This window comes from Pholcus phalangioides, unplaced genomic scaffold, assembly GCF_987345545.1.
Source record: "Pholcus phalangioides strain wild (caught in Gottingen) unplaced genomic scaffold, Ppha-v1.0 ptg000009l_1, whole genome shotgun sequence".
Taxonomy (NCBI): domain Eukaryota; kingdom Metazoa; phylum Arthropoda; class Arachnida; order Araneae; family Pholcidae; genus Pholcus; species Pholcus phalangioides.
The window spans coordinates 3,677,844-3,705,403 of NW_028301602.1; the positions used below are offsets into that span (position 1 = coordinate 3,677,844).

The window sequence follows — 27,560 nt, forward strand, 5'->3', positions numbered from 1 at the left end:
TAAGATGTAAAACATGATCGGGATTCTGTGCATAAATTTCTACTTTTTTGTCTGCACCAAGACACGGTCTCACAAATCTCGCTTTAATTATAAGAAACTCTTTCTCTCGACCTTGGGGGAAAAGTGAACCATTTCCTTAAAAAGAAAGAAAGATCTTCTTTCTCTTTCTTTCTTCAAGGGAACATTTTTCTGCTGTTGGAAGTTTTTCATCAGTTTATAAATCATTCAATTTCTTTTTTCCATTTTAAAAACCAAGCAACGGCCATAATTTGCGGAGAATAACAAAAAATAAAACCGTCTCAAGACGTTGTTAAACATCTTCAATTGAACTTTTTCTTTTTTTACTCGTTTTTTCTCACAAAAAGAACCTTCTCTAGATTCTTTTCTTTTTTTCCTCCTCTAAAAAAAAATGGATTCTCACATAAAGTACTGGTGGATATATATATTACGTATATACGGGAAACTTGGACGTAAATATTTGTGCTCCGCAGGGGTCACATGTGCCTTAAGTTATGTTTCCGGACAGCTATTTAGGATTTTTTTTGTTTTGTTTTTGGTTTGAACCAAAGGAGGAATAACAGAAATTTACACGTGGAATAATATAAATTGTGTTTTTTTGTTCCCTTTTTGTATATATACAAGGTGTTCCATAAATCTGTTAAAACAGGGTGGCCATAAATCTGCAAATACAGGGTGGGTCATAAATAAAGTTGTTTTAATTGTTTAAAATATGTTTGTATTGCTGAACCCAATCAAACTTGTTGAGAATATTTAGATCAGTTTTCCAGACTTTTCTGTCCAATCATCCTCCTACTTTGAAAAGTAATTTTTTTCTCAGGGTCCTCTTTCTCTTATCCAAATGATAATACGATGAAACCCCTATTTACGGTCACCCCTCTTTTAAGGATAAATAATAATTTAGCGCTTTACGTCACGAGGTAACGTGAAGCAGCAGAATTACATTCGTTAGTAGACGATGGCTTCTGCATTCCATTGAGAGGAAATGGTTCTGGAAGGTGAGAGAGACGATCGGCCCCACTCATTCGCACGCTGTTATCAACCGGTGGTTGGGCCCTTCCAAGATTTTTTTTACCGAATTTATACCGAAGTTAGCTGATTGACGGATTGATTTGCTTAGTATATTTCAGCTGACCTGATGTGTGTATAGGTTTTTTTTTTCTTTCTTTTTCTCTTTTTTTATGTTGAAAGATCAAATGATTGTCGGACTCATGTGTGATATGTGAATGTGTATCTACAGTGTGATAATTACAATGTAAAATATAATACTCAAGTGAAGCAATTATTATAAACCCCAGGGACACTAAATTGCTGTTCGCGAGTTGTTAATGGTTGCTCCCTGGGGCAAGATGTAAAGTTGATGTGTTTTTTTTTTGTTTTTTTTGTGGAGAAAATAAATGCTCCCTTCGGGGAACCCCGTATGGCGAACTATGTTTGCCGGGCCGGGGGTTAGTATCTTGTACCGAATTTATGCATTATAAATTATATGTGATACCGCATCAATGTATTCAATATATGAGACGGTACACCCTTGACACCGTGGCACTAGAAAATACCAGCGTCTGCCCGACTACCGACATTGAGTGACCCAAACATGGTGCCCGACAATTTATTCCCGATGAAAAAATGACTTTTTTTGATCTTTTGTCTTACCCATAATGCATTTAATTATGGCTGTTCCTGTGAGCAGCAGTCCATCTATTTTCGGAGCCCTGCTCACGTCAACGTAAGCATCGATCTCGGGCCGCCGATAGCACCTATTCTGAATACTGCCAATTGTCTCTAATTCAATTGCTCTTGAAGGTAAGTTCACGTAAGCATGCTTCATGCTTCACTTGACGATTTCCTTACTGTCTTGCAGAATGCCATTTCTTGTGATGATGGCAGAGGCGGATTTATGGTTTTGCAACTAAACAAATTTTTCCGCCTTCTCGGATTCTAGTTTAATATCTCTGCCCACTGATTCCTCAAATTTGCAGCCCTAAGCTCACGTACCCCACCCACCCCCCTCTCTGACCTCTGCTAATACGCTTCTGCCTCCAGGTCACTCACATGCTTGCACGCTTTCTTGGTCACTATTATGGTCGATCACATGCTAACGCACTTTCTTGGTCATTGTTCACCCACATGCTTACAAATTTTCTTGGTCACCCATCGACCTGGTCCCTCAGAAGAAGACATATGGTGTTACCTACCACCTGTGGGCAAGTTTTGCAGGCTTCTACTATCTTACTAATTTTCTTAACCACCCATTCCTCAAATTTGCCGCCCTTATGAACTTGCCGCTCTGGGCTATTATAGCCTCTATGTAAATACGCCTCTGGCTGATGGGCAAAACAATTTCTGCTCAGATAAGCTTGCAAGCATCAACATTTCAATTTATAATGCAAATAAGCAGTTTTTCCCCTGGATTTATATGATTTGATTGCCGTCTAAAGCGCCCTCTAACTAATCATATAAAATCAAACTAATTCACATATTTACCAACTATCACAAGAGCAATATTTTCGCAAACGGCGTTCACTTATACGACTTTTCTCCAACAACCCGTTTACTGACTCATGGGACGCGCGTTACATTTCACATTGCATTGAGAGCAGCTGCAACGAAAAACATAACTTTCCAGAACACAACAGAACATTTGTTCGTTCTCCGAAAAAGAAAAAAAAATTATTTTCTAGAATTTTTTTTTCATGTCGAAATGAGAGGGATTTAAAGGGTTTTTTCGTTTCACATTTTTACACGTTACAAGACATTTTCTGGGAAAGTTTTTTTTCCCCCTATTCTTCTAGTTTTGAAACTTTCCAGCAACGATGTCTGTCTGGCCAAGGGAAAAAAAACCCAATATTTTTTATGTTTTCGGCCATGATTTCACCATGAACTCGTAAAAAGATTCCACCACGTGTCTGAAACTTGTCTTTTACTCGTGCTTTTTTTTTTTCTCTCCGCTCTTGTTTTGGTATCAATGGATTTTTCTTAGGAGTTTTGTTTGAATAGGAGCTATGCCAGGCTTCAAATCCAACAGCTCTGAAGTTTTCCATTGCGTAACTCCAAATGACTGCCAGTTATTCAGCCACCTAAGCGAGAAATGACTACGGATTTCCAGATGAAACTGGTGGTGATTTTCTATCGATGTGTCTGATGATGTTGTTAAGAGTATGACTTGTCTCTACGATAAGCCACTGAAAATTCAATTGGTGTAGTGAAGGTTTTCTGTAGATTGGGGCAATTTTACCAGCCGACTTCTACTCTTAAACGAACACCCCCCCCCCCACAGTGTACATACTTGATCCATGGCCAACGGGCTAAATGTGGCCCTCGGAGTCATTTGATGTGCCCCTCGACAAATAAACCAAACCATTCAAGTGGCCCACGAATGATATAAAATTACTTAAGCGACCCGTGGCACATCTCTAGTTGACTTGAGTGACTCGTGGTATACGTTTTGAAATTACTTTCGTGTCTGGCAGCACATTTCCAAATCACTCGAGCGGCCCGCGTCACGCTTCCAGATCACTTGAGTGGCTCACAACACAGTTACAGATCACGTACGTGGCCCGCAAGATTTTTATAGCTCATTCAAGTGACTCGAAGCTCATTTCCAGACCATTCAAGTGACACGAAGCGCATTTCCAGATCACTCAAGTGGTTCGTGGCACATATTCAGATCACTTCAGTGGCTCGAGGCACATTTCCAGATAACTCAAGTGGCCTGAAACACTTTCCTAAACCGATGGAGCGGCTCCGCACTTCCTAAAAGTTTGAGCGCCCTTGTGCTACAGTGTTGGTGGCCGTTTCCTTTGGTTCCCAACTTCGAGGCGCAAATGCGAGCCGATCTCCCCATTAAAAAGTCTCCTACAACGATAAATTATTCAATCATTACACTGCACTCAGTTTGGAAAACTGGTGGCAGATGGCAGCACTACACATAACAAGCATTACACAGAAACAAACCTCATTTCAGGTTTCACTACACGCACATTCCAACATGTACCAATTCGTTAGAAATTCCGCAGAGGAATATGAACGAGGTACATGTGTGATTTAGTAATAGTAGTGTTGGTGGCCACTTTCAAAAATCTTATTCGCCCACTGCTATAACTTTGATGCCTATTATTACCAACTATATTTGCACCGACTGACCTACATGTCGATCGTACATGTATCTATCAATACTAGGTGTTTTCTCAAAAATTGGTCTGCTGCAGATTCTCGGTTCTACTCTTTGCTTTGACTATAAATGGATACAGGCTCTTCGAACGGGGGGGGGGGGGGAGATTTTCAATTTCTACTCTCCAGCCTATGCTAGTAATACAAATTTTTTGGGGAGTGGGGATTGGGCGGTCACCTCCTTTTGCTTTTTTTGCAGACATGTTTCATGTTTTGCAAAAAAAAATTTATTGGAAAAGTCACCAATAGGGGCAAATCAAGGTCATTGACGGAATTTTTTTCTCCTTCGGAATAATTCTGGATACTGGTATTTCATTGCAGGCCACAACTAGAAACGGGAACTAGCACTGGAAGGGAAAAGTAGTATTCCCAGTACTCCTCCTGGTCCTGCTTGCGGGGCAGCAGACCAACCCTCGCTCTCTGATAGTTGCGGCTCTGTTTCATTGACCAGTTCCGTCTTAACTCATGGGCCCACCTCTCCGGGGGGGGGGGGGCATCATAAAAATGAGATCTGGTTAAAATTTTCGAGAGCAAGCAAACATATAAATTGGTAAACATAATTTCTAGCAAGATAGGGGTCCTCAGAAAAATCACATTCCCCAGCGGCTCATGATGCTTTTAGAAAAGCCCTGTCGTTGAATACACGAAGCTACTACTATATGATTCCTAATCGAGCGAATACACGAATTATATCAAGTACGTAAATGGCTTGCCGTTTCTTTCAAAAATGTTTTGTTATGACTGAAACAAAGTTATTAACAATATAAAACCCACAAAGATAACTTTGTTATCTTGAAACACCATATCAAGAAGTTTTTTTTTTTTCGGAAGATGATGAAAAGAGAGATCAAAAAAGCACAGACACATCGAAGGGGAAACTTTTCCATCCTTCCGTGCATAACATTGAATAATACGATTAGTTTAATTTAGTTTGGCTAATTGGCTTCCGCTTATGGGAGAGTCGCAGGAATCAATTACTCTGGTTACATTATGAGCTATAGACAGACAGAGAAAAAAAGCAAATATGATTCACTTTCATGCGACGTGAAGCAAAAAACCGCAAATGTCAAGCGCCGGCGAAGATGAATGGCAAAGGAAATGAAAGAGACCACATAATAAATTTAGACTCACAATAGTGATCGTCGCAGCACGAGGAATAGATTTTTCCAGAAAATGCGCAGTTGGAAAATAATAGAATCTAAATGCGTTCGGAAGTTCTTTTTACTGCGCATTTTCCCTCAACCATATACCATCCACATCTTCCAGTAATTCAACATATGGGGAGTAAGTGCTGGACTATCATGATGAGAATCCAGGTTCGAATCTCATTGGTGGCACAGTGGTTGCCGGTTGAAGTTGGTTTTCTGCGGTTTTCCATTTTCGAGATGCGAATGCGAGCCGGTCTGAAAAAGTCTCTCTGCACATACAGGTCCGTCTCGACAGTACCAGGGTCCCCTGGGCCAAGTGATGTCATGAAGCTCCAACCTAACTGAAAGTGCTGGTCTATCGGAACCATAAATGGTCACGTGAGATGATAATGTTCGTAACGGGCCAGGGTCCGTTTCCGGCTAACCTTCATAGGTTCAAATCAATCCCCAGTGATAAATGTGCATGTTCGGCCATAGGCACGCCTCTTCACTACACAACTCTATGCCCCAAGACACCGGCTTTCCACTTCAGAGAGCCAGCTGAACATCTGCGAATACCTTGGCTTGAGTGCATCCTGAAGCGGGGAGATTCGAACAGTAAAATACACTGGTCGGCTTCTAGCAGCACCCTGAGGATATCAGATCTACATCCCCGGAACCAGAACCACCTATACCTGTTAGGAGATCTACTTGAATAAGACACCAACTACACCCAGACAGCGATCTCATACATCTGTTTAGAGAAGAAGAAGAAGAAGAGGAGCCAGAGTAGTCGAGAATAGTATGATCCACGCGGTCTTATCGAGAAGCTGGATACAGGCAGCAATTACTGACGAATGTCTTTCGACCAAATCAAACCACGCGGTGCAGCGATTAGATCAACCCAGCAGCAGATGAGAGGGTTGTATATATATGCATGGCCTTCTCAGAAATAATAATACCATACTTATGCTTGGAAATGATAGTGCCAGATCTCATCATGTAGGATCTTATGGATTTGAGGTCATGACGACATGAGCTCATGGTTTAAGATGTTTAAGATGGCCCCGGTTCTATGGTTAGCTCTGCTGGAACTACTTCCGAAAGTAGTCAAATTTTTTCCCACTATATTTTACTTGACAGCTTTATTATCTTCACAGCTGTCTGTGGCCTCCTACATGACTTGTCATGGCTTTCCTTTCACCGGATTTTCACCCGTGGCCCCCCTTAGAATATCCCGGGGGGGGGGGGGACATGGCCCCAGGTTGATAGCCACTGCTCTACAATGGCACATTGGAAAACTTCATAAAGCGAGCTCTCTCATGAATTGTGTTCCACGGACCCTGTCTGCTAATGAGACAAAGGTCCGAGACACCCCCCCCCCGGGCCACCTTACCAATAAAATGAAGGAGATGGACCCTTTTAAAAACCAATGCTCAGTACATAATAATGTGAAAACAATTAGTGAATCGCTTTCTCATCCAAGCTCACTGATGTTCCTTCTGAGATAAAGGTCTAAGCAAATGAAAGTAAAAAATTGCGGTTGTAGTATGGGTGTTGCGGAACTTTCCAACCTTTTCGTGCTCAAGCATCCTACACTATAATCACAACGAGATAATGAGCATAGTCATGCAGTACGTATCATTATAATAGAACAACTAAAGCCCTTCTTCACGGACGGTATGCCCCTTCTCCTCAAGAAGTTTGAGAGCAAGTCTGAACGGAAACTTTACTTCTAATGAACACAAGTACATTTTGGCTCTCGTAATCATTGCTTTTCCTTCACACAACATCGGATATGCCTTTTCGTGTGTCATAACAAATGTTCACACGAAGCTCATTTGATCTCATTTGATCTCATTTGATCGATCCGTGTAAAACTTAATCTAATGACAATGAGATGGTACTCACGTTGCACTGACATTTCGTGCAAGAATCATACTGGAGTTTATCACCTTCTTTGAATATCTGCATGCCTAGCATGCAAGGCCCATCTACTTTGTACACTTTCCTGGTTCCTGAAAATGAAAGCAGAATTGTTATACTCCTTAATTTCTTCATGCATTTCTTTACGAATGTTTTACTCTTGAACGTACAATAAATAGCTTGAGAATTTTGCGAATTCAGACTTTTCCTGCGGATACGTTGCAGAACTAACCTGAGCATTCCGGGCAGCAACTTCCAGGCTTCATGTGAAACTTGGATGGCGGACACGGTAATACAGGACAAGCTTTCTTTGTGCATACCATGCTGTCGTTCTGAAATGTTGAACATACGTAATTACATTAGATAATGTGGTATAGAATATAATGGAAGAAAATATACATTATAACATAATCAGAGTGCATTTTTGTCTGACGGAAATTGTGCGATTTTTTTCACGCTTACCATGCACGTACATGTGACACATGGATCCGTCAACGGCATCGGAAGCTGGGGTACTTGAACGCCTTTGCGCATGTCGGGCTTGCAGCCTGAAATTGTAAGAGCAATGTAACGTTAAAGAAAAGCTGTTCTAAGAAAATTGTGAGCGTTCATTAACCTTTTATTAACTAAAACTATTTATTCATGGCAGTACGCATGAGCCACCCTGGCATGGCCTCAAGAGAGGGAAGGGGCTCACAAAAATGAAAACCGGTTGAAATTTTCGAGAATTTTCCAGGTAGGGCCTCAGAAAAATTGTTTGTCTAGGAGGAGATAGACTTGGAAGTCTGGGGGGGGGGGCACGTTCATTATTGCTGGGGGGACACGATGATGATGATGATGATGATGTCAATTCATATATATACATTACATCAGTCGACTCCACCTTTGACGCTGGGGGAGGGGGGGCACATGGCTCTTCTCCCCCCCCCCCCCCTCCCCCGTATTTCCGCCCATGTTGTGATGGTTATGGTTCAGCGCTAAATTTCCCCTTTTGAGTGAATTTTTCCGAAAAATGTGCTGCCATCTACCGGTGAGAATATGTAATCCAGTATTTAACGCTTGAAATGTATTTGTGTTCAATTTCTATTTTTCAATAAAAATTCAGAGCATTTTTTGTTTGATGAACTCCCAAAATTTCCGACAAGCGCTAAACTGTATCGAAAAGTGATTCTCTCAACAAGTTTGCATTAAGAAGTCTATTTGCCCAGCCTGTGAATAATCCTACGATGAAGATTAAGTTCAATGTAAAATATGTAAGGATTGGTGACATGAGGAAAGGGCCTTAGTTTCGAAATATCACGGGAAGGGGGGGGGGGAAAGTACACATTCTTAACCCTTTAAGCGGTTTTTAAAATTTTCCCGATCCGCATTATACTAACTGCCACACTGGAAATAAAAGCGTGTAAATAAGAACCTGAGATATTTCGGGGTGACCGAAAAAAAGTAGATCACGTTTGACGAGGTATCTCGGGATTGCCGCTGTAAGGCTTAATTTTTTTTAAAGAAAATTTATAGCTCATTTGTTTGTAATCCTACTGCTTCAAATTCTGGCACGATTACTTTTCATTTAATAAACTATGCTTCAGAAAGTTTTTGAGACTTTATCTCCGTTTCTATTGTCAAAACTCCACCAAGTGCATACTCTTGTTTCCTTTCCTTTATAATTCATTCTGGTTTAATATGCATATACGAATGAATGAAACACAAAAAGCAAATCAACCGCGAGAGGAGCGATTAATAGCAATTTACCCGTCAAGAGGATCTGAATAGGAATTCCATAACTGTATCGAATTATCTGAAAGGCGTTATAGATAAAACACGATCGGCCAAATCAATCTAACGGGTGTCGTACTCACCTGGGCAAGTCGGACAGCATGTACCCGGCGCGGGGTCATCGGGAGATCGACAAGAAGCGTAGCACTCGATCTTCGTCTCTGTGACAACTCCACTCTAGGGAATGAAGTTAAAATACATTAAAAAAATGGCGGCAGCGATGGAAATGAAAAATAATAAGTGTAAAATTTCAAAAGCATGTTTCATGTCTCAATCATGTTGTCAGAAACATCACTGGTGGGCCCCACCAAAGAAATTGCCATCCTCTGTAATCATCATAGTGTTAGTTGTGTTATGAGGCAATATCGAAGACTGGAACAATTTGTGGTCACACCTGCACCAGTTTAAATATTGATGAGAAAAGAAGAAGTGACCTTGGAAGAAAACGAATGCGTCACATACAAAAGTCGCGTTTGACCGACTTTACAGTTCTAGTAAAAGTGTTAGATGTCTATACATGTTTAAGTGTATGTGTCCGAGACGGTGCGTGTCTGACGTGTCGAAAGAAGACGTGTCGGAATGTGATGGTAGAACAGTGAACAATGACGTAGCCATCTTATATAAAAATGTGAAAGTATGCATGCATGAATGTATGTTTGTTCTTTATACAAATCTACAATTTCAGACCGATCGTCGCCAAATTTTGCATATATGCCAAACAGGACCGAGATTGAACCATAGGCAGGGCCGCAACTAGATGCTTTGTCACCCGCGACAAGTGCGCATTTTGGCGCCCCCTTGTAATGTTGAATGAGAGGTTTGAGAACAAAATTTGCGCCCCCTCTGGTCCAGCGCCCGGGGCACGAGATCCTGCTCCCCCCCCCTAGTTGCGGCCCTGACCATAGGCTACTTTAAAAGTTCGTCATAGCTGGTCAAATGCTCGAAATGGGCGAAAAACTGTCGGGCAACAATGGTTCCTGGGCTACAACAGTCACTTTCAGAATGTTTACTTTGGTTACCGTGGTTCCCTAACAATACGTTTAGGATGCATGATGCATGCACAGACATGCACATGCCTTTACAATGGTTTGTCACTTCTTTAATGCTGCCAGTATAATAGTTTATTCCTTTGTAATGGTTTGCCACTTTTTCAATCCTCCCAGTAATTGAGGAAAACCCGAACAGCGCCGGGTATTTTTGCTAGTTGACTGTATTTTCCAAGTTTCTGCTTTGTTGCGAAACAACATCTGTTTTTTCGCTAACTAGAAAATTCCAACTAGAAAAATACTGTTCTAGTTGGTTTGCTTTTGACTGCTAATTATCATAGCAATCGATAATACTTAATTTCCAATTGGGCTGCACAAGCAGGTGATCGACCAACGTATGTGTCTCTGATATAATCAATAGTTCCCAGCCTACTTTAGATTTTATTTAATTGGCAAATGTTTATAAGTTCAATAGTTTTGCTCCATCGACCAAATGCTTGTAAAAACTCATAAATATTAACCTCACTCTGTAAATATTCAAGAATTAAGTTATCCACCCAAGTTTGCTCTGAACATTACTTTACGTGTGTGGGACCATCACGATAAGGTTCCAGGTGAAGGTGGGAACCAGGAATGAAAAGCCGAAGAACAAACCGTGCATATGAAAAAAAACAACTTTTCATTACGTTAATTTTCAAGCATTTGCATGCACAGCGTAAATGGGATGTCGGAAGAGGTTCCAGAGAGGTGGGCAATCGCTCCTCCCAAGAGCCGGATGATATGGGGAGAATGAGTCTGTGTCCTATAAAATACTACTACTACTACTTAACCGTACATGCAACTCGTACACATTCATTTACGGAATTTCTAGCGAATCGGAACATGTCAGAAAGTGTGTTCTGATTGTATGTGTGGCCCTAACGTATTTATGTTGTCGAGTTGCACTTGTTTCGTGTTCATGCTGCCCCCTGTCTTCCATTTTCCGAAGTAAACATGGAATGCTTGAATTTTTTTTATGTATGCCAGTATCGTGTTGCAGGTCTACCTGTTCGCAGCTGTATGATTCAACGAATTTACACAATTAGTCGTACTTCCAACACATCGCCCTAGATTCACGCTGGAAGTGTTTTAGACCAGTGTTCTTCCACCACTGGTCCTCGAACCCGTGTCGGTTCGCGAAATATTTCCCCCAAATTCCTAAAGATTTAGAAGAGTTGCATTGTTCTTTCACGATTGGGAGAGTTGCATTGTAGCGTGATGAGAAGGATGTGTGTGTGCTTTTGAAATTTCTATTAAAGGTCGGGATTACGCTATAAAATTTTGTGAAAGATCTTTTACAAAACTTGAAAAAAAAAACCAACCTATAGGCCTATTAGTTACATTTGCTCGAATGTAACCAATACACTGATTGGTTTCATTTTTCAAGTTTTACAAAAGAACTTTTCTAAAACTTTTGTAGTGAAATGCCGGCCTAAGTAACAACAAATTGTGCCCCGTCGTGTCAGTAAAAAAAAACCAAACAGGAATCGAATGGAATTAAATGCAGCACTTTTATATCACAGAAACAAGTTTCTTCACAAAGAAGCAGCGGATGCCACTAATACTAAAACAACATCTTAATTCAGCACACGAAAAAACGATTGCTGAAATTCTAGGAGAAACATAAAAATGTTGTAACCGTTATTATGGAGCCTGAAATTTATACCGGTGCACAGCGTAAATACATATAAACATTTTTTGGTATTATAACCATGTATTCATTTTCATGCTGCACCATCGCTTTAAAACTAAAAGCTCGTTGCATTTTAAGAATTATTTCAATCAGTTTTTGTTTTCACTGGATAGATGGAAGGGAGAAAGAGTCCCAGCTCAACGACGTTTCTGTGGCTGCAATTGTACGACAAACATAAAAACATAGCAACCGATAAAAAGTTGTGTAGCATTAAATTGAACAATTTTCGACATCATATCATACACAGTCTATCCAGTGGAAAAGGTGACTGATTTTATATTTGTGTAACTACCAGCACCATCTGTGGGTGAATAATTGGATTAACTACTCATACATTCAGATTAAAAGTTTCACAGCACTAGTATCGCTAGTTCATTTATAATCACGTGACAATTGACGGTACCTTCTGAGTGAGTCTCGGTCGCAAAAGGAACAATGAAGCAACGCGCCAACATTAAATTTTGTTTAAAATTAGGTGAAAGTGCCACAGAAACTTTTAAAATGATTCAGACTGTTTATGGTAATGAAGCAATGAGTCGAAACAACGTTTTCAAGTGGTATGCAAGGGTTTCGTGATGGGAGAGAGAGTACTGAAGATGATCCAAGGCCAGAGAGAGGACCATCATTGGCAGTTCGAATTGAAGAAAATGTTCAAAAAGTGGTAGAAATTCTTCGAAATGACAGTTGTGCGTCTACCAGGCTAATTGAGGAGCTCCCGGAAATTCCTAAATCCACTGTTCATCTGATTTTAACGGAAAATTTGGGCAAACGGGAGGTCTGTTCCCGCTTTGTGTTGCACCACATACACTGACGGATGATCAAAAAGATTGCAGAGTGGAGCACAGCACAGATTTACAAAGAGCTGCTAATACGGATCCAGACTTCATGTCAACCATTGTAACAGGTGATGAGACACGATACTTCCAATATGAGTCACTTGCAAAGCGCCAAAGCTCGGAATGGAAGGGTCCAAGATCTCCAAAACGGAAAAAGTGTGCTTGCAGAAGAGCCGAATCAAGACGCTGCTCACTGTTTCCTTTGGTTCCAAAGGAATTATCCATAAGGAATTCTCACCAGAAGGGAAAACTGTGAATGGTGACTATACAAATACAAATACAACGCCACAACAGACAAAATGCCCAACCAGGTGGCTGATAAAAAGATGCCCATAAGAATATGGTTGTCATATATTTCAAAAATACAGGAACCCAATTAAAAATGCCATTAACACAAATTATAAACAATATATACACATGATAAAATATTATACAACGCCCATAAAGAATACTTATGTTTGTCTCATTCTAAGAATGAATAGCTTCTCAATTTACCCCAACATGTTTATCGTATTTCTTTTTAAACGTGTCAATTGTGTTACAATTTACTACCTCCGGGGGTAAGCTATTCCATTTATTAACAACCCTATTAGAGAAAAATTCCCTGCGACACCATAACCTAGGCATTGTCCGTCACCAATCGATACTGGTGCCCCCTTGTAAAAGCAGTCGATTGGCGGTGTACTAAAAGTTCATGGTCCATCCCATCCATCCCATTGAAAATTTTGAACACTTCGATCATATCTCCTCGACACCCGCGTTCATCCAATGTAAACATATTCAAAAAATGAAGTCTCTAATGACTATTAGTCAGTGAATTGTTCGAGTTCGACCCGAATATCAGGAACAAGGGACATGGTCGTTTTTGCTTGACAATGCACCGGCCCACAAATGCAACATTGTGCGCGCTGTTTTGGCCAAAAAAAGGGATTGTGGTGCTGGAACATCCACCGTATTCGCCTGATTTAGCTCCGTGCGACTTCTGGCTATTTCCAAAACTAAAATTGGCAATGAAAGGAAAGCGTTTCGACACACGATTTTAGACACATCCAGAAGGCTACGACCGCGATTCTCGAGACAATTCCAAAGAATGAGTTTCAGGAGTGCTTCAAAAATTGTTTACAACGGCTTCCAGTGCTGTATTGACTCACAAGGAGTCTATTATGAATAAAAGCTAGAGTAAGTAAAAAAAAAATAAACATTGTCTTTTATTTTATTTCTTATCAGTCACTTTTCCCACTGGACAGACTATGTACGTTGTTCATTTTGACGCTGCAACGGTTTCAAACAAACAGCCAGTTTTATTTTCAGAATTGTAAGAGTAATTTCGTATTTATTTGATAGATGGCAGCCGAAGTCCAACGCTTTTTTTGTACCTGTGTAAAATGATAGAGCGCATTATACTGTTATACTTAAAATAACTTCTGCTGTATACAAGAAATTAAAAAAAAAAAAATGCAAAAAACGAAACAACCTATCCCCCGTTAGTCTTATTGTATTTATATTCGGCACACCCAAACGTATAAAATATATATTTTTTATTTAATAATACATAAACAATAACGAAACAATAGGGTTACAGTTCTGCGACAAACATAAAAACATATCAACCGGTATTACGACGTAAAATTTACATCGGTGTGCCATCTATTGTTCATTTTGATGCTGGTTTTGAACCAACAATCTATTTTAATCCCGGAATTATAACGGATTGGTTTGTTTTTATTTGATAGATGGCAGCACCTGTTCCAGCTGAACTTCGTTTCTGAAACGAATGACAAGTTGGAAAAGGTTGAAAAATTTTTCCCCTATCGAAATTTTTTTTTCTCGGGTTTGGAAATCATTTCTCCCATTTATGCCGGTCCGCGAAATTGTTGACTTAATTTCACCGGTCCGTAAGTATGGAAAGATTGAACACTGCTTTAGAGGCCAGGATTGCATTATAAAAGTTTGATGAAAGTAATTTCATAAAACTTGAAAAATGCAACCAATAAGCGTATTGGTTACATCCAAGTCCAATGTAATCAAAAGGCTTATTGGTTGCTTTTTTCAAGTTTTGTAAAAGATCTTTTATCAAACTTTTATGGTTTTATCCCGGTCTTAGACCTGTGAGTGTGCTCGTCTTGAGCTTTACGTAGGAAATTTTGATTTCTTGATTAATAGTAGTAGCTTGAGCCCGTGCTACTATATACAGTGCACCCTCTGGTCTAGCGCCACTGCATAGCATAAAAGTAAATTTGCGTAACCTTTATCTTCATTATGGCAGAGTGAAAATGATTTCTCGCCATTATCATGCAAATGTGTTTTGCTCCAATCATCATCATCATCATCCCGTGACTACTTGTCAGAGGGCTGCGTGGTCACGTGATCGGCGTCGGTCATTAGTCGTCGAGTTTCGAGCCGGAAACACGTTTAAAGAATAATGGAGTTAGGGCTATATAGTTGTATTTTGCCTCCGATAAGAGATCCTAATTTGTGAGGCGGGTCCCGAAAATCGTTTTAATAACCAGTTCGAAAAATAAAAACAAGATGGGGGAGGGAAAAAGGTGGTGTTGGTGGTGGAAATTACGTTAACGTCCTTAACGAGATAAACGCGTAAAAATATTTAGACAGGCTGTCAAAACTTGCATAATTCATTTATCATCATGTGTTCATGTTTTTTTCTTTGACATGAAGGGGATAACATGTAATTAAAGTTGTCCATAATCTCTCCCACGGCCTTGGTAAAGGTCGCTTTATCGAGAAATTTGAAATTTCCATAGCAATAGTAGTGTTAGTGATTGTTATTAATTCGATCTAACGAATAGATTGGAAGGCCCCGATTGGATTCGAGTAAGGTTCCTCGAAGGTAATTATGGTGATAATAATTTTGCAATTGGAAAATGTTTTGAAACGGATTTCTTAATTGACACCGAACGTTCGACCTTGTTTAGTCAGAGAGTTTCGTATAGGCTGAAACAACGTTCTCGATATTATTGCAACGGACAGTCCGTATTGCTCTCAAATTACCCGTTTCTTCTTTTTCAATGAAGCTTTTGGGTAATATGGGGAGCTGGTATCCCGAAAATGGACCGTCAAATCGTTGACGCATTAGACCCGTGTTTCTAAAGTGGGCGATGGAATGGTCCAGGGGGGCGATAGAAGCTACATAGGATCCTACGGGTTAGCTTGAGTCGAAAAAAATTGAGTTGAGAAAAAAATTCTGAAGAATGGGGCGATGGAACAAAAAAAAATGTTTGGCAAACTTGGAACCAATTTTTTCACATTGCTATGGATTGGTTCTGTAAACGAGCGCCTGTTCTAATCTGCTATGTGGTGAAAGGAATGACCGCGACAGAAAGTTACACCGTAGCTCTCTAAAGCTGATATTACACTATAAAAGTTTTACAAAAGATCTTTCACAAAACTTGAAAAAGAAACAGCCAATAGGTATACTGGTTACATTCGCTCGAATGTAACTGATACGCTTATTGGTTGCATTTTTCAAGTTTTATAAAAGAACTTTCACAAAACTTTTATAGTGTAATCCCGGCCTTTGAGAAATATTAACGTTTCTCAAAGTTTATAAAAGTTTTATAAAAATTACTTTATAAAACTTAAGAAATGCAACTAATAAGCGTATCGGTTGTATTTTCTCGAGTGCTTCCGATACGTTTATTCTGTATGTTGTATTTTTCAAGATTTATTAAAGAGCTTTTACAAAACTTTTATAGTTTAATGCCGGCCTTAAACAGCCTCCAGCTAGAAGGTCACGCGAAATTGTCATTCACGGTGACCTTAGACGCTTCCATCGGAGTAATCCAAGCGGATGTACATGAATAAAAATTTCTCTTAAAAAACAGCATCAAAATATTCCACAAGCAATTATCATATACAACCAACAACTATCTGGAGTACGTAATCTCTCACTCCGAAGATGGTTCAGTCATTCATTATATATCAAGGGTGCTTAACCTTTCGAAGAGTGCGGGCCACTTCAATAATCAGTGAATGCACCGCGAGTGACTTGAGCGATCTGTTTTGTTTATTGGTCGTGGCTCAAAATCGAAAAAACCAGGATGATATTCTCACACCGGAGCTATGCAAGTTGGAATTTAATATGATATCATTTTGACCTTAGGCTCGTTGGCATTGGTAGCAAAAGGGCGTAATATGGGATACAATAACTGTTTGATAAAAAAATACTTTTTGAACAATGATTCTGTTCGTTTTTCCAAAATTAGGATTGAGGTCGCGGGCCACATACGATGACTTCGAGAGCAACATTTGACACGCGGGCCATGGGCTGAGCATGTTTGCAGTACACTCTAGTTCACACTAGTCCTCATCATGGTCGCTAGTGGTCGTGTTATCCGGCCACGCTCAACCATGTCCTTTCCCGATATCTTTGGTTCAGTGAGGCCGATAGTAGGATTCGGTCAAGTCCTTGCGGGTTAATAACCTTCGTATATAGTTGCATATCGAATTACTGTTTTGCTAGAAATATCCCAAACCCACAGCGTAGGAAACGTCGACACTTCTGAACCAACCTTGTGCTTCCCACTTCCGTCCTCTCCGTAAAAGTATCCAGCCTATATAGCTCAAAGTATACGCATCCCAATTTTCGTCTTGTATTACCTATCGATTCTTGTCGCGCTATATCCATTACGACGTCGCACCTGTTTAACGCCTTTAAGCCATCTATCGGAAACTGAACGAGAAAGAAAATTCCCTCGGACTTAACTTTCTTGTCCACAAACACACAGAAAGTCATTAACGCGACACAGAAATGCCGTTTTCTAATTGAAAATAAATGATGGTTAAAAAAAAAGGAGCGGTGTTATTTTTTTAATTAATTTGATGACCTATATTTTCGTTGTGTGTGTGTCGTGAAAGCTCAACTTAGAACGAGGACATTGAGAAATAATAATCGAGTTATTGGCTGTCAAAGAGATTTCAATCATTTGTTTTCTTTTTGTTTCACTTCGATCGTTGAACGTTGACCGTGGACTCGAGAAAGAACGACAACATTTCGATGAATTTTTCTTCTTCACAAAGGAAAAAAAAAAACAACAAGAATATAATATATAAAGAAAAACAAGTAGAAAAAATGGAACCCGAATTAAGCTTAATTATAACCCAGTAGCAATTTTCTTGTTCTTCCTAAACCCAAACTTCCTCCTTGAGATTCTCTTTCCGCATGAAATAAAAAAATCGTATCCGTAACCGCGCCACGCAGTCTAGTCTCATCATACTTTTGGCCGCCATATTTTTATCAATGTTTTTAGTCTTTCTTTTCCTTTCTTTGTCTCTTCCTTTCGCGTGTGCTGATAATGACACGTACACTTCTTATTCTTCTTAATCGGACGTTATACATGCTCAACATATGGCCCGTGGGCCAAATGTTGCCCTCGGAGCCAGTCATCTGATGTGGCCTGTTACCTAAAACCTGCAAAAATGAATCAGGTGACATATTTCCAGATCCTTAAGTGAGATTTACAGATCACCGTGGCGCAGTTCCAGGGCACTTGAGCGATCCCTGGCACATCTAAAGATCACTGAACCTCTTTACGGTCACGGGCGTAATATTAAGTCCAAACACCAAATGAATAAATTCAAACAAGTTCTCTCTCTCTCTCTGTGTTTTATTTCATCTCTCTCTCTTCACCATCGTGAAGCTTTATAGTAACCCTATCTCTACGGAAGTTATATCTCTTACTTCCTTTATTTCTATATACTCCGGTTAATAATTTTCCCCCCATACGTATGATGTAGCTTTCTACTATACATGTACGAGCGACAGAGAACACGTACAGTGAGGGTGAAAAAGACTCTTCTCTCTTATCTATTATACTTTTTCCTTTTATATACATTTGCCCCTATTTTATTTCCCTAACGCGTGATTAGGTTAGCACAAGGTTACCATGTTTATCACCGATTCGTCAAATAGAGAAAAATCCAAATTTCTTGCCAAAACCTTATACGTGAAGTGATTAAGCGACCCGTGACACATTCCCAGATCATTGCCGTCTGGGAGTCGAGTAACGAAAGCTATCCTCTAACTGCCGACAATCGAACTGACGTGGAAGCTGGATAATGTAAAAACATGGAAACATTGGCTGATCCACTGCGAGTCGAAATTTTATATTCATTATTGACAATCATTAGATTAATTAACGGTTGCTAAATATGGGATGGACTATATGCCATATGCCTATCTTATAATCTCGTTTATAGTTTTGATTGCGCATAGTGTGTGTGTGTGTGTGTGGTTTTCAGATTGACGATTGTTTTATATGTATTTTATTTTTTGTTGCCTTCGTCTGAGCCCATCCTTCGGGAAAACGCTTCCATATCTCTCTGAGATCGGAAGTGGGGTGTGTCCGGTCTTCAAAGGTCAAAGTCTCTCACTGTGCAGACCTTGGTTCGAATCCCGGTTGGAATATAGATGTGTACTAACTTTTAACAAATTCCCTGGACGAATCGTGCTGGTCCCCTTGGGAATACGTGAGGATCACGTTATTTTAAGATAAATAAATAATGAAAAAATTATTAAGTGACCCGCAGAATATATATATTTAAAGATAACTTAAGTGACACTTGCAACAGTTCCAGATCATGTAAATGACCCATGGGCCATGGCATGCAGATCACCACAGCACAGTTCCAGAGCATTTAAGTGGACCAGCGGTACATTCCCATTTCCCAGGGACGCCGGAACATATATGCTCATGTTGCTGAAGCAAAACCAATCATTTGAATGGCGTTGCTCAGCAACACCAATCATCATTCAAATATAGCTCATTCCCCTCCTCATCAGTTCGGGCGATGGGAGATTTATCAAAAACGGGAAATTTTTATTGAATGTGTGACGGACGGACTTCATACATATCCAAGTGAACATTACGTTCATTACTCGAGCAATACCAAACATTTTTCACTTCCGGCGTCCCTGCACTTGAATGACTCTAGGTGTATTTATACATAGATCACTCTTTCTTTCTTTCAAACAGAGCACAACTCAGGTCTATTATCATCTATGGGCGATTTACTGCCTAGTGAGTTGTGCCGGAAGTGTAACTGCGTGTGTAGCTAACAGTCTGAGTGCATATGTAGTGTTGTGTTTGATTTATCGGTGTTGCTATCTATATTTCAGAAGTGAAGTGAGTGATGTGTTATGATTGAATTACATTTGTACTGTTTACACGTCTGTTGCTATCTGTGGCGAGACTTTTTAAACGGGAGATCGGCTTACATTCGCGCCTTGAAGTTGGGAACAACAGAAAACCAACTTCTGCCGACCACCACTGTGTGTTCGAACCCGGGACCTCGCGACGCTAGGCAGTCACTATGACCACTGCGGTATTTACAGATCACTGCGACACATTTCCAGATCACTAAATTAAGTGGACCACGACACGTTTTCTAATCAACGAAGTGGCCCTCACACTCCTGACGATTGAATACCTTTGCCGTACATGCACCTCGTACACATTTCTCTGAGGAATTCCTAAAGAATCGGTATGTGCCGGAACGTCTGTTCTGAGTGTATGAGGGCCTCTAACGCACACTCATGTTGTCAGAGTCACGTTTGTTCCGTGCTTTGACTCGTGCTACCATCTGCCTTCCGTACTTTGAAGCGAAGTTTTTAAATGCTTGAATTTTCATTTTATGCAAGTATTGTGTTGAAGATCTGCCTTGTTTTTTTCAAATGGCAGCCGGCATCTATTCGTAACTTGAAATTGGTTAACCGCAGAAAACCAACTTCAATGACGTGTACACCGCACCCTTTGAGGGACAAATGTAGGATGATTCTTTCTAGAAATCAATGTTTTGAAAGTGTCGACTTCATTGTGAAGATGTTCAAATTTAGCGGGGTTTGCCCAGCACCACCTAGAGGTAGAAGGCCACCGCAGTCTGCTTGTGACGTCATTAAGTAGTCAATTTTCCCTCAGAATATTCAAGGGAAAAAAATTCCCTGCTCTTGCCAGTATCATCGTTGTGGGGGAAAAAGAAATGATCGGGCTCAGAATTGGCAATTTCTATGCCGCACATCATCCAATCACTATGCGGTATTTGTGAGTCAATTAGGGAGATTCCACGCCAAAATACGACGAAACGAAATAGGATGCTGTGTTTCAGAATGTGGCAAACTTGCTAGGTAGTCCGAATGACGTTTATAGCAAACAGTGCAGAGGCCTTTCTATCTCTAGGAGGTGCTGGTTTGCCACCACGTCAACAATTTTAAAAATTAAATTAAATTCTCAGGTTACGAAATCTTTACTTTCCTTATTCCCGAACGGGAACCTTCAATTATACGGGAACCTTCAATCCTCTCCCACCAATGTTTTCTTCATGTCGTCCACCTCTGAATTACACTAAGCTATGTGCTCACAATATAAACTATTCATTATGAACTCTGAGCGCGGGGGGGGGGGGGAGTAATTGGCCAAATGTATTGGGTTACATTCTGACATAGTATTAGGTATTCGTGCCACATGTAATCAAGAAGAATCGAATTTTTTACCGAGCTGTACCCCCTGACCCAACATATTGAGGCCTTACGGGATAATTTTGTCTCACCCGAGAGAGGTCAGCTGAGGGTATGATACTTCTTTCACCTCTGCTGCGTCGGCCAAGGCCTGTATACAAGGACCGCACTCACTGTAAACGCAATCTTACTACTCCTCGGTGTCTATATATTGTGGTGACTTTTCGGATGATGCAATACTTAGTATACGCGTTTGTCCACAGAGTCCAAGTAAAAAAAAAAGTCTTCAAGCTCATAAAAGAATAGTCAAACTCGGTTATAACGACATAAAAGATTCCTCAAAATTTTGTCCTGATAACTGAGGTAGACGTTTCCAGGGGTTTTTTTTTGACTAAAAGCAGACGCTGTGCAGCATGAAATTGTTGCTTCATTATGATTAGAATGACACATTTTAGGGAGAAAAAAAGGCGTTAACTCGAGATCATGAATGCGGAGCACTGCGATCTCGACAAAAATGTTGCCAAATACAGAGAGCCCTTGGCGAGGAATGCAATGCTACAGCAAGTTTGCAGTGATTCGAAATGTATATAATTAATTGGAATAAAAGTTTTAGAAAAATATTGGGATAGAAAATATATTTGTTTATCATCTATATATATTTATTCATTTGTAGTCCCATTCACTATAACGCAATTTATAAGTTAGTGAAATGCCATTCGTACCTAGGTTCTAGTGAAGATTATGAATCAAAGTGAGAAAACGGAAATTTTTTTTTATGAAATACAAAAATTGGGAAGAACAAAATTACCGAGAAATATGGGAATGTCCCGCATTATAAACGTGTATATAATAAATCTTTTTTTGACGAAAGGTATAAACAACACACAAACATTGCCCATGGGTGGAGATACGGGGGAGGCATTGCCCTAATATAAAAAATGTGTACCGGCTACCCAATGTATATGTGTACACTTTTTTTGACGTAATCATTATCTAGCCCCCTCCCCCTAGACATTCATATTGTTCCCCCCTCCCAGACCTTCAACTCTATTATTTCCCCCCATTGCCTGATGCGATAAGCTCTAATTCTATTAGGAATTTCTTGGGGTGGGGGGGGGGTAAATACAACAAAAACAGACGCAAAAACGACGAAAAATGTGTCGTTCTATCCGAGGCAGTTTGTTTTTCATCGATGTTATAAACAAGGTTAATCAAAAATTATTCTTTGAATGGGAATCATTTCAGACCACAAATTATTAACGTTACATCCGAGGTTGTTATTATCGAGTTTGACTGTATCTTCCCGTAAAACGGCAGAGAGATTTAGTTGTTTGGGCTTTGTTTCTTTCTTTAGAAACCTTTGCCCTTTTAAGGACAAAAAACTTGATTTTTAGAATAAAGATTCGATGACATTTCGTCTTAATTAGGGGTAAAAGAACTAACGGTCTCGAGAAAACATGGCGCTGAACGATAGGCATTTCTTAGAATGCCTACGCCATTTCCTCTCGGCAAACCGGAAATGGCGGTAATAATGATAGGAAATCGAAAAAAAAGTGCAAAAAACGGGATTTGTGTTAATGCGAGAAATTGGAATGCCGAATAATGCCTCTAATGTCAATAATATGAAAAGAAACGTCGCTCTAAAAAATCCCATTCTTCGGTTTGATGCTGTCGAATTCCAGAACAGATTTAAATCCAGCTGTTTCATTATTTAATTCGGAGCTAAAGATAAAGACACGCGGATGTACACAATTATTTTTAATTGGTCATTTGTTTTGGCGCAGTTTGACTTGATTGGTCCTTGCGCCACAATACATAATTACTGTCTACATGCTCGCGTTACTCTTGATAGGTCGGATATTGGTGCCAGTGTGTTGTCGTGTGGGCATCGTGCTGGACTCTCATCGTGAGGAACCAGGTCCGAACCCTCCATTGGTCGTACAGTGGAGGTCGGGCGAAGTTAGTGTTTTGTGGTTTTCTAACTTCGAAGCGTGAACGACAGTAAATATCCTATCTGAGAAAGTGTCTCCGCAGAGAGCAGGTAGACATTCAACATTATACTGTACTTACATAGCATGAGAATTCAAGTATTTACCATCTTCACTTTAAAATATGGATGGCAGCATAGCACAAGAACACGAAACAAGCACCGATACTGACAAGATAAATACGTTAGGGGGGGGGGCACACATATACTCAGAACACGCATTCCATCATATACCGATTGGTTAGAAATTTCGCAGAGGAGTGTATACGAGTTGCGTGTACGGTTATGTAAGTATCTGCTGTTATTTCACTGATCTTAAGGACGGGAATTCACATCTAACGTCAACAGAATCAAATGCACTGAATATTTAATTTTGTTGATTGGGTATATATCTGACCAACAACTAGTGCCCATCTGTAATATTCAACAGTTTTTAATCTTGGTTGAATTTGTTCAAATGTGACCGCCGTCTATACATCTACCACCAGCGGCTCCCTTACCCATTGGTGGTTCATCTGCGCTCCTCCACAGAATAGTTTAGTTTCTATTTTCACTCATAAAAGAACCACTTCAAAACATAAATTGCTGTCCAAGATCAAGCAGTAACAAGATCATTGCTGTCTGTCCACTCAAAACACGACTACGACCACTTGAACACGTCCGCTCTGAGAATGACAGCCAGAATTCTCTTATAGACCCGCTTCCGTACGATTGTGTAAGAGATCGAGTTCTTACCTCACAAGTCAGCTGGACACACGGGTCATCTGGATCCGTCCATTCATCTCCATTTTGGTATATACTGCCTTTGTATGAACAACCTGAGCGTCAGGAGAAAGACAAAAAATACATACGTATTACTTATTATGCTTTGACATCAAATGGAGGAATGTATGAATTAATTTGATGATGATAAACCATTCATCTCTAATATGACATATTATAAGTTATTATTATTATTTAAATGAACAGCATATTCAAATGCCGGTCTGAGTCATGGACTCGAACCAAATGTGAACGTTGATCGTGAACTTTCATTACGTGAATTGAATACAGTATTAGTAATTTCATATTCTGGTTTGTAATCAAACAAACCACCGCGTTGTCGGTTAAAATTAAATTCGATTAGTATAAAAAAATTCGAAACATATCCCTATTTTCTCGTCTTGATTGTATATCGCATAGATTTCCAATTAGCGTTCTGCGGAGAGTTTTTTTGGGGGGTTCCGGGGAATCAAACGTGATTCAAAATCCCGGAATCAGGAAAAGGTTTAAAAAAAGAAACACCTTGTTATACTGATACTCACAAAAATTGCTTTTTATTTTGAATTTTGCTCTTTGCGGTCCTATGTCGAGGTGTAATATGAGGAAAAAACGGTACTTTATATTGCTATAACGGCCCCTTACTATTATAGAAAGACTCCCTGTGAATTTGGCTTCATAGCAGGACGTATAAGCTATCCAAAAAACGCAAAAGCTAGCAACATGGGGCCCTTTGTGAGTGACGATTTCTCTGTTGGTGAACGCATTGAAAATTTTGATAACTACACTCCCAAGATAACATATGGGTGCTTTCATTGTCCAATCAGCAGCAATTTGGCAGCCTCCAGAGAATTATATGCTTTCTTTATTATTTGAGTCTTTTTTTGCACTCTGGTCAATTCAAGTTCAAATGATTTGTTTAAACTTTTGTTAAATAATTTCAAGTCATTTTACACTGAATTTTTTAACCAGAAGATATTTCTTATTCCGTGTGACGGATAAGCTATAATAGAGGTTATTTTCTGTTTCACATTTGGAACTTAGTCGTAAGAAAGATTGATTTTTCGGAATCTTCTTATCCGGTAGGAGTGAGGATTCTTGAATCACAGAACTTATACGTGAACTACACGAAGCACTTGCATATTAGAGAAATATTCGCAAATTTGTTTGCGTGCGGTAGCTCAGGTTGACAAGATACTCGCCTAAAGTCTAAAGTCCCAAAGGATATTTAGAGGAATCGCGAGATCGATACTCGATTCGTTCTTGTCAAAAACTTTACTGACGCGCGGGTATAACAGAAACGGCGATAACATGGTGACCACAGAAAACGATTGCTTCCGCAGGGAGTCCCACACCGAAGGGTAAGCGCACCAAAATCTCGGTGAGTATATAAAAAAGCAAAAATGTCGAACGCTGCCGTTCGGAATTGGCAATAAATTGAGGTCCCGATCTTATTAGCCCTCATGTGTAGAAAATGACCGTGGTACGACAAAAATGATCAAATAATCACACAGATTGCTTGGGTTCCATACAACAGCCTCATAACTATCAAGGGTTCCACGGAACAGTTTCATAATGATCAGCGATTCCGTGGAAGTGTCTCATCACCACCACCATCAAGGGTTCAGCGAGAGCTCTTCCGTTTGAAACCTCTGGATATCGTATCGGCCGTTTTTCTAACAACAAAAACTCATTCTCAAAGTTAAGTGCAACACGTTATACTCAGCATGTGGAAGACCCTGAATCGGGGCTACTCCGATCACGATGATTCTGTACAGAATTAGTAGATCATGTACATACATAGACAAGGGTATCTCTCTCTCCCTATTTATGATAGTGATATTACATCAGTAAAGAAGTGGAACGCGTGTTCGTGTAGCTATAAATCGAATGATATCTACTCGTGTTGTTAAAGCAACTAAAGCAAAAAAGAAGAAGGGGAGAGAGAGAGAAGAATGACTGACCATTGCAAGGTCATTGGTCTAAGTAACATCAAATTTTTTCTTCTCTTATTATAAGCATTTCTCTTTTTTATTTATTTATTAATTTTCTTATTTTTCTTTCTGCGTAATTTCCCCTATTTTATTTTTTTCCCCAGATTCTTCATCTTACATTCAACTACTGATTGATACAGAGTCTCTCTCTCTCTCTTCTCCGCCATGTTATATGGATGTATTCACGAATACGTACTTACCTTTGCAAGCTTCGCAACATGATTTTTTCTCTTGGCCGTACAAGAGGAAGTAACAAGACTTGCTCCGAGGGCAAACTTCTTTGTGGCACACAACTTCTTTATTCTTATGGAAGAAAAAAAAACCAAAATATTATCAGAATAAAACAAAAACAAAAAAAACAGCAAGGAAAAGGAACAAGAAGAACTCTATAATCATTCATCAGGTGGCACGCGTAAGGGCTTGATTATTACATGCCTTCAGGAGACTCTCTCTCTCTCTTTAAATGTATCTTTTCTTTCTCTTCTTCCCTCATCACATTTAAATTGGTTTTTTTTTTTCGCATTTGTAATAGAAAAATTAAAAAAATAACCGAAGTCATTTTATGAATAATCGTAAAGATACAAAAACCACATCAAGGGATGTGTAATCATGGAAATAATCAATTTTGATCATCTTCGACCGTTGATTTAATTGCTTCTGATTTTAATTTTTCAAAAGAGAAACCCGAGTGAAAATAAAGCTGGATCAACAGCAATTATAGACTGATTCCATTGACATTCAGCTGGTTTTTGCTTTACGAATCGAATGAATGTTCGATTAATTGAATGATTTCGATACACTTGTTTTCCGTACGTGATTAGGATTTCAATGATATGAATTATGTAGAAAGCACGTAAACAACCTGCTCTTTTGTGGGGAAAAACTACTAAAAACAAATCTACTTTGACTGAACCAAACAGAACTCAACCTACACGATAGGATGATTTAAAACTTTGTTAAAGCTCAAGAAATCTCCGAAATTATCAAAAAAAAAATTATCCGACAAACAATAGATTTATTAATTTTGTTTCATTTATTTATTGTTTGGAAATAAATAAATACTCTCTCTCTCTCTACAACATTAAAACTTATCACGTTACAATCGAGGTTGACTTTTCCAAGACCCTTTAAGTTTGAAAAACTGAAAACACAGATGTAATCAAATACTATACGAGAAGTTTATTACTGAAGTCGTTTATTTTCTCATCTGCGAAAGACTGCAATAAACGGATTCCTTAATCATTATTAAGGATTATTTCTCAGTTATCTCACAGTATCACAGAGTAAAGGTTAAGCGTTCACCTATTTCTTAAAATTTCATTGAAACAAAACTAAGCGATGTATCGAGAGTGTATGATCAAATCAAATTAAGTTTATTTACTTGAATTGCCGGAAGACTTTAGCAAGGGGATTTACGGAACGTATACCGTACATTATAAAAATTATCGTAATTCGTATAATGCATATTAGACAGTTCCATTCTGAATAGAAAAAATGATTCTTAAAGGGGAGCTTAAAGGGGAGAGGATCCTGTTTTAGATTCCTGTTTCAGAACAATTAAAAAATTCCCCAATTTAACATTTTAAAAATCTGTTATGTTGGAAAGAAAAACAGAGTTGTCCAGTATCCAAGTGTCTTGTTCGACGGAATCGGTCATATGGTCATCATTCTTAATATGATATAATTATCAACCGGTTATTGTTATCAGAAACCCGTAGTCCCGATGTCATCACATTAAGCAGCGTGCACTGGAAAAAGACTCTTTGGTGGGGTAATTGACTC

General features: G+C 39.4%; 1 protein-coding gene across 1 annotated transcript in view; it reads right to left on the bottom strand.

Moving 5' to 3' along the window:
* The window catches only part of LOC149081638 (BMP-binding endothelial regulator protein-like), a 132,890-nt gene that overhangs the window by 18,100 nt on the left and 87,230 nt on the right, over positions 1 to 27,560 (bottom strand). The window contains exons 3-8 of the mRNA XM_089237051.1: positions 25,979 to 26,081; positions 23,761 to 23,843; positions 9,098 to 9,191; positions 7,704 to 7,789; positions 7,474 to 7,573; positions 7,227 to 7,333 (exon numbers count right to left, since the gene is read on the bottom strand). Of these exons, the coding sequence (XP_089093177.1) occupies positions 7,227 to 7,333; positions 7,474 to 7,573; positions 7,704 to 7,789; positions 9,098 to 9,191; positions 23,761 to 23,843; positions 25,979 to 26,081 (573 nt within the window). The remainder of the gene's footprint in view (positions 1 to 7,226; positions 7,334 to 7,473; positions 7,574 to 7,703; positions 7,790 to 9,097; positions 9,192 to 23,760; positions 23,844 to 25,978; positions 26,082 to 27,560) is intronic.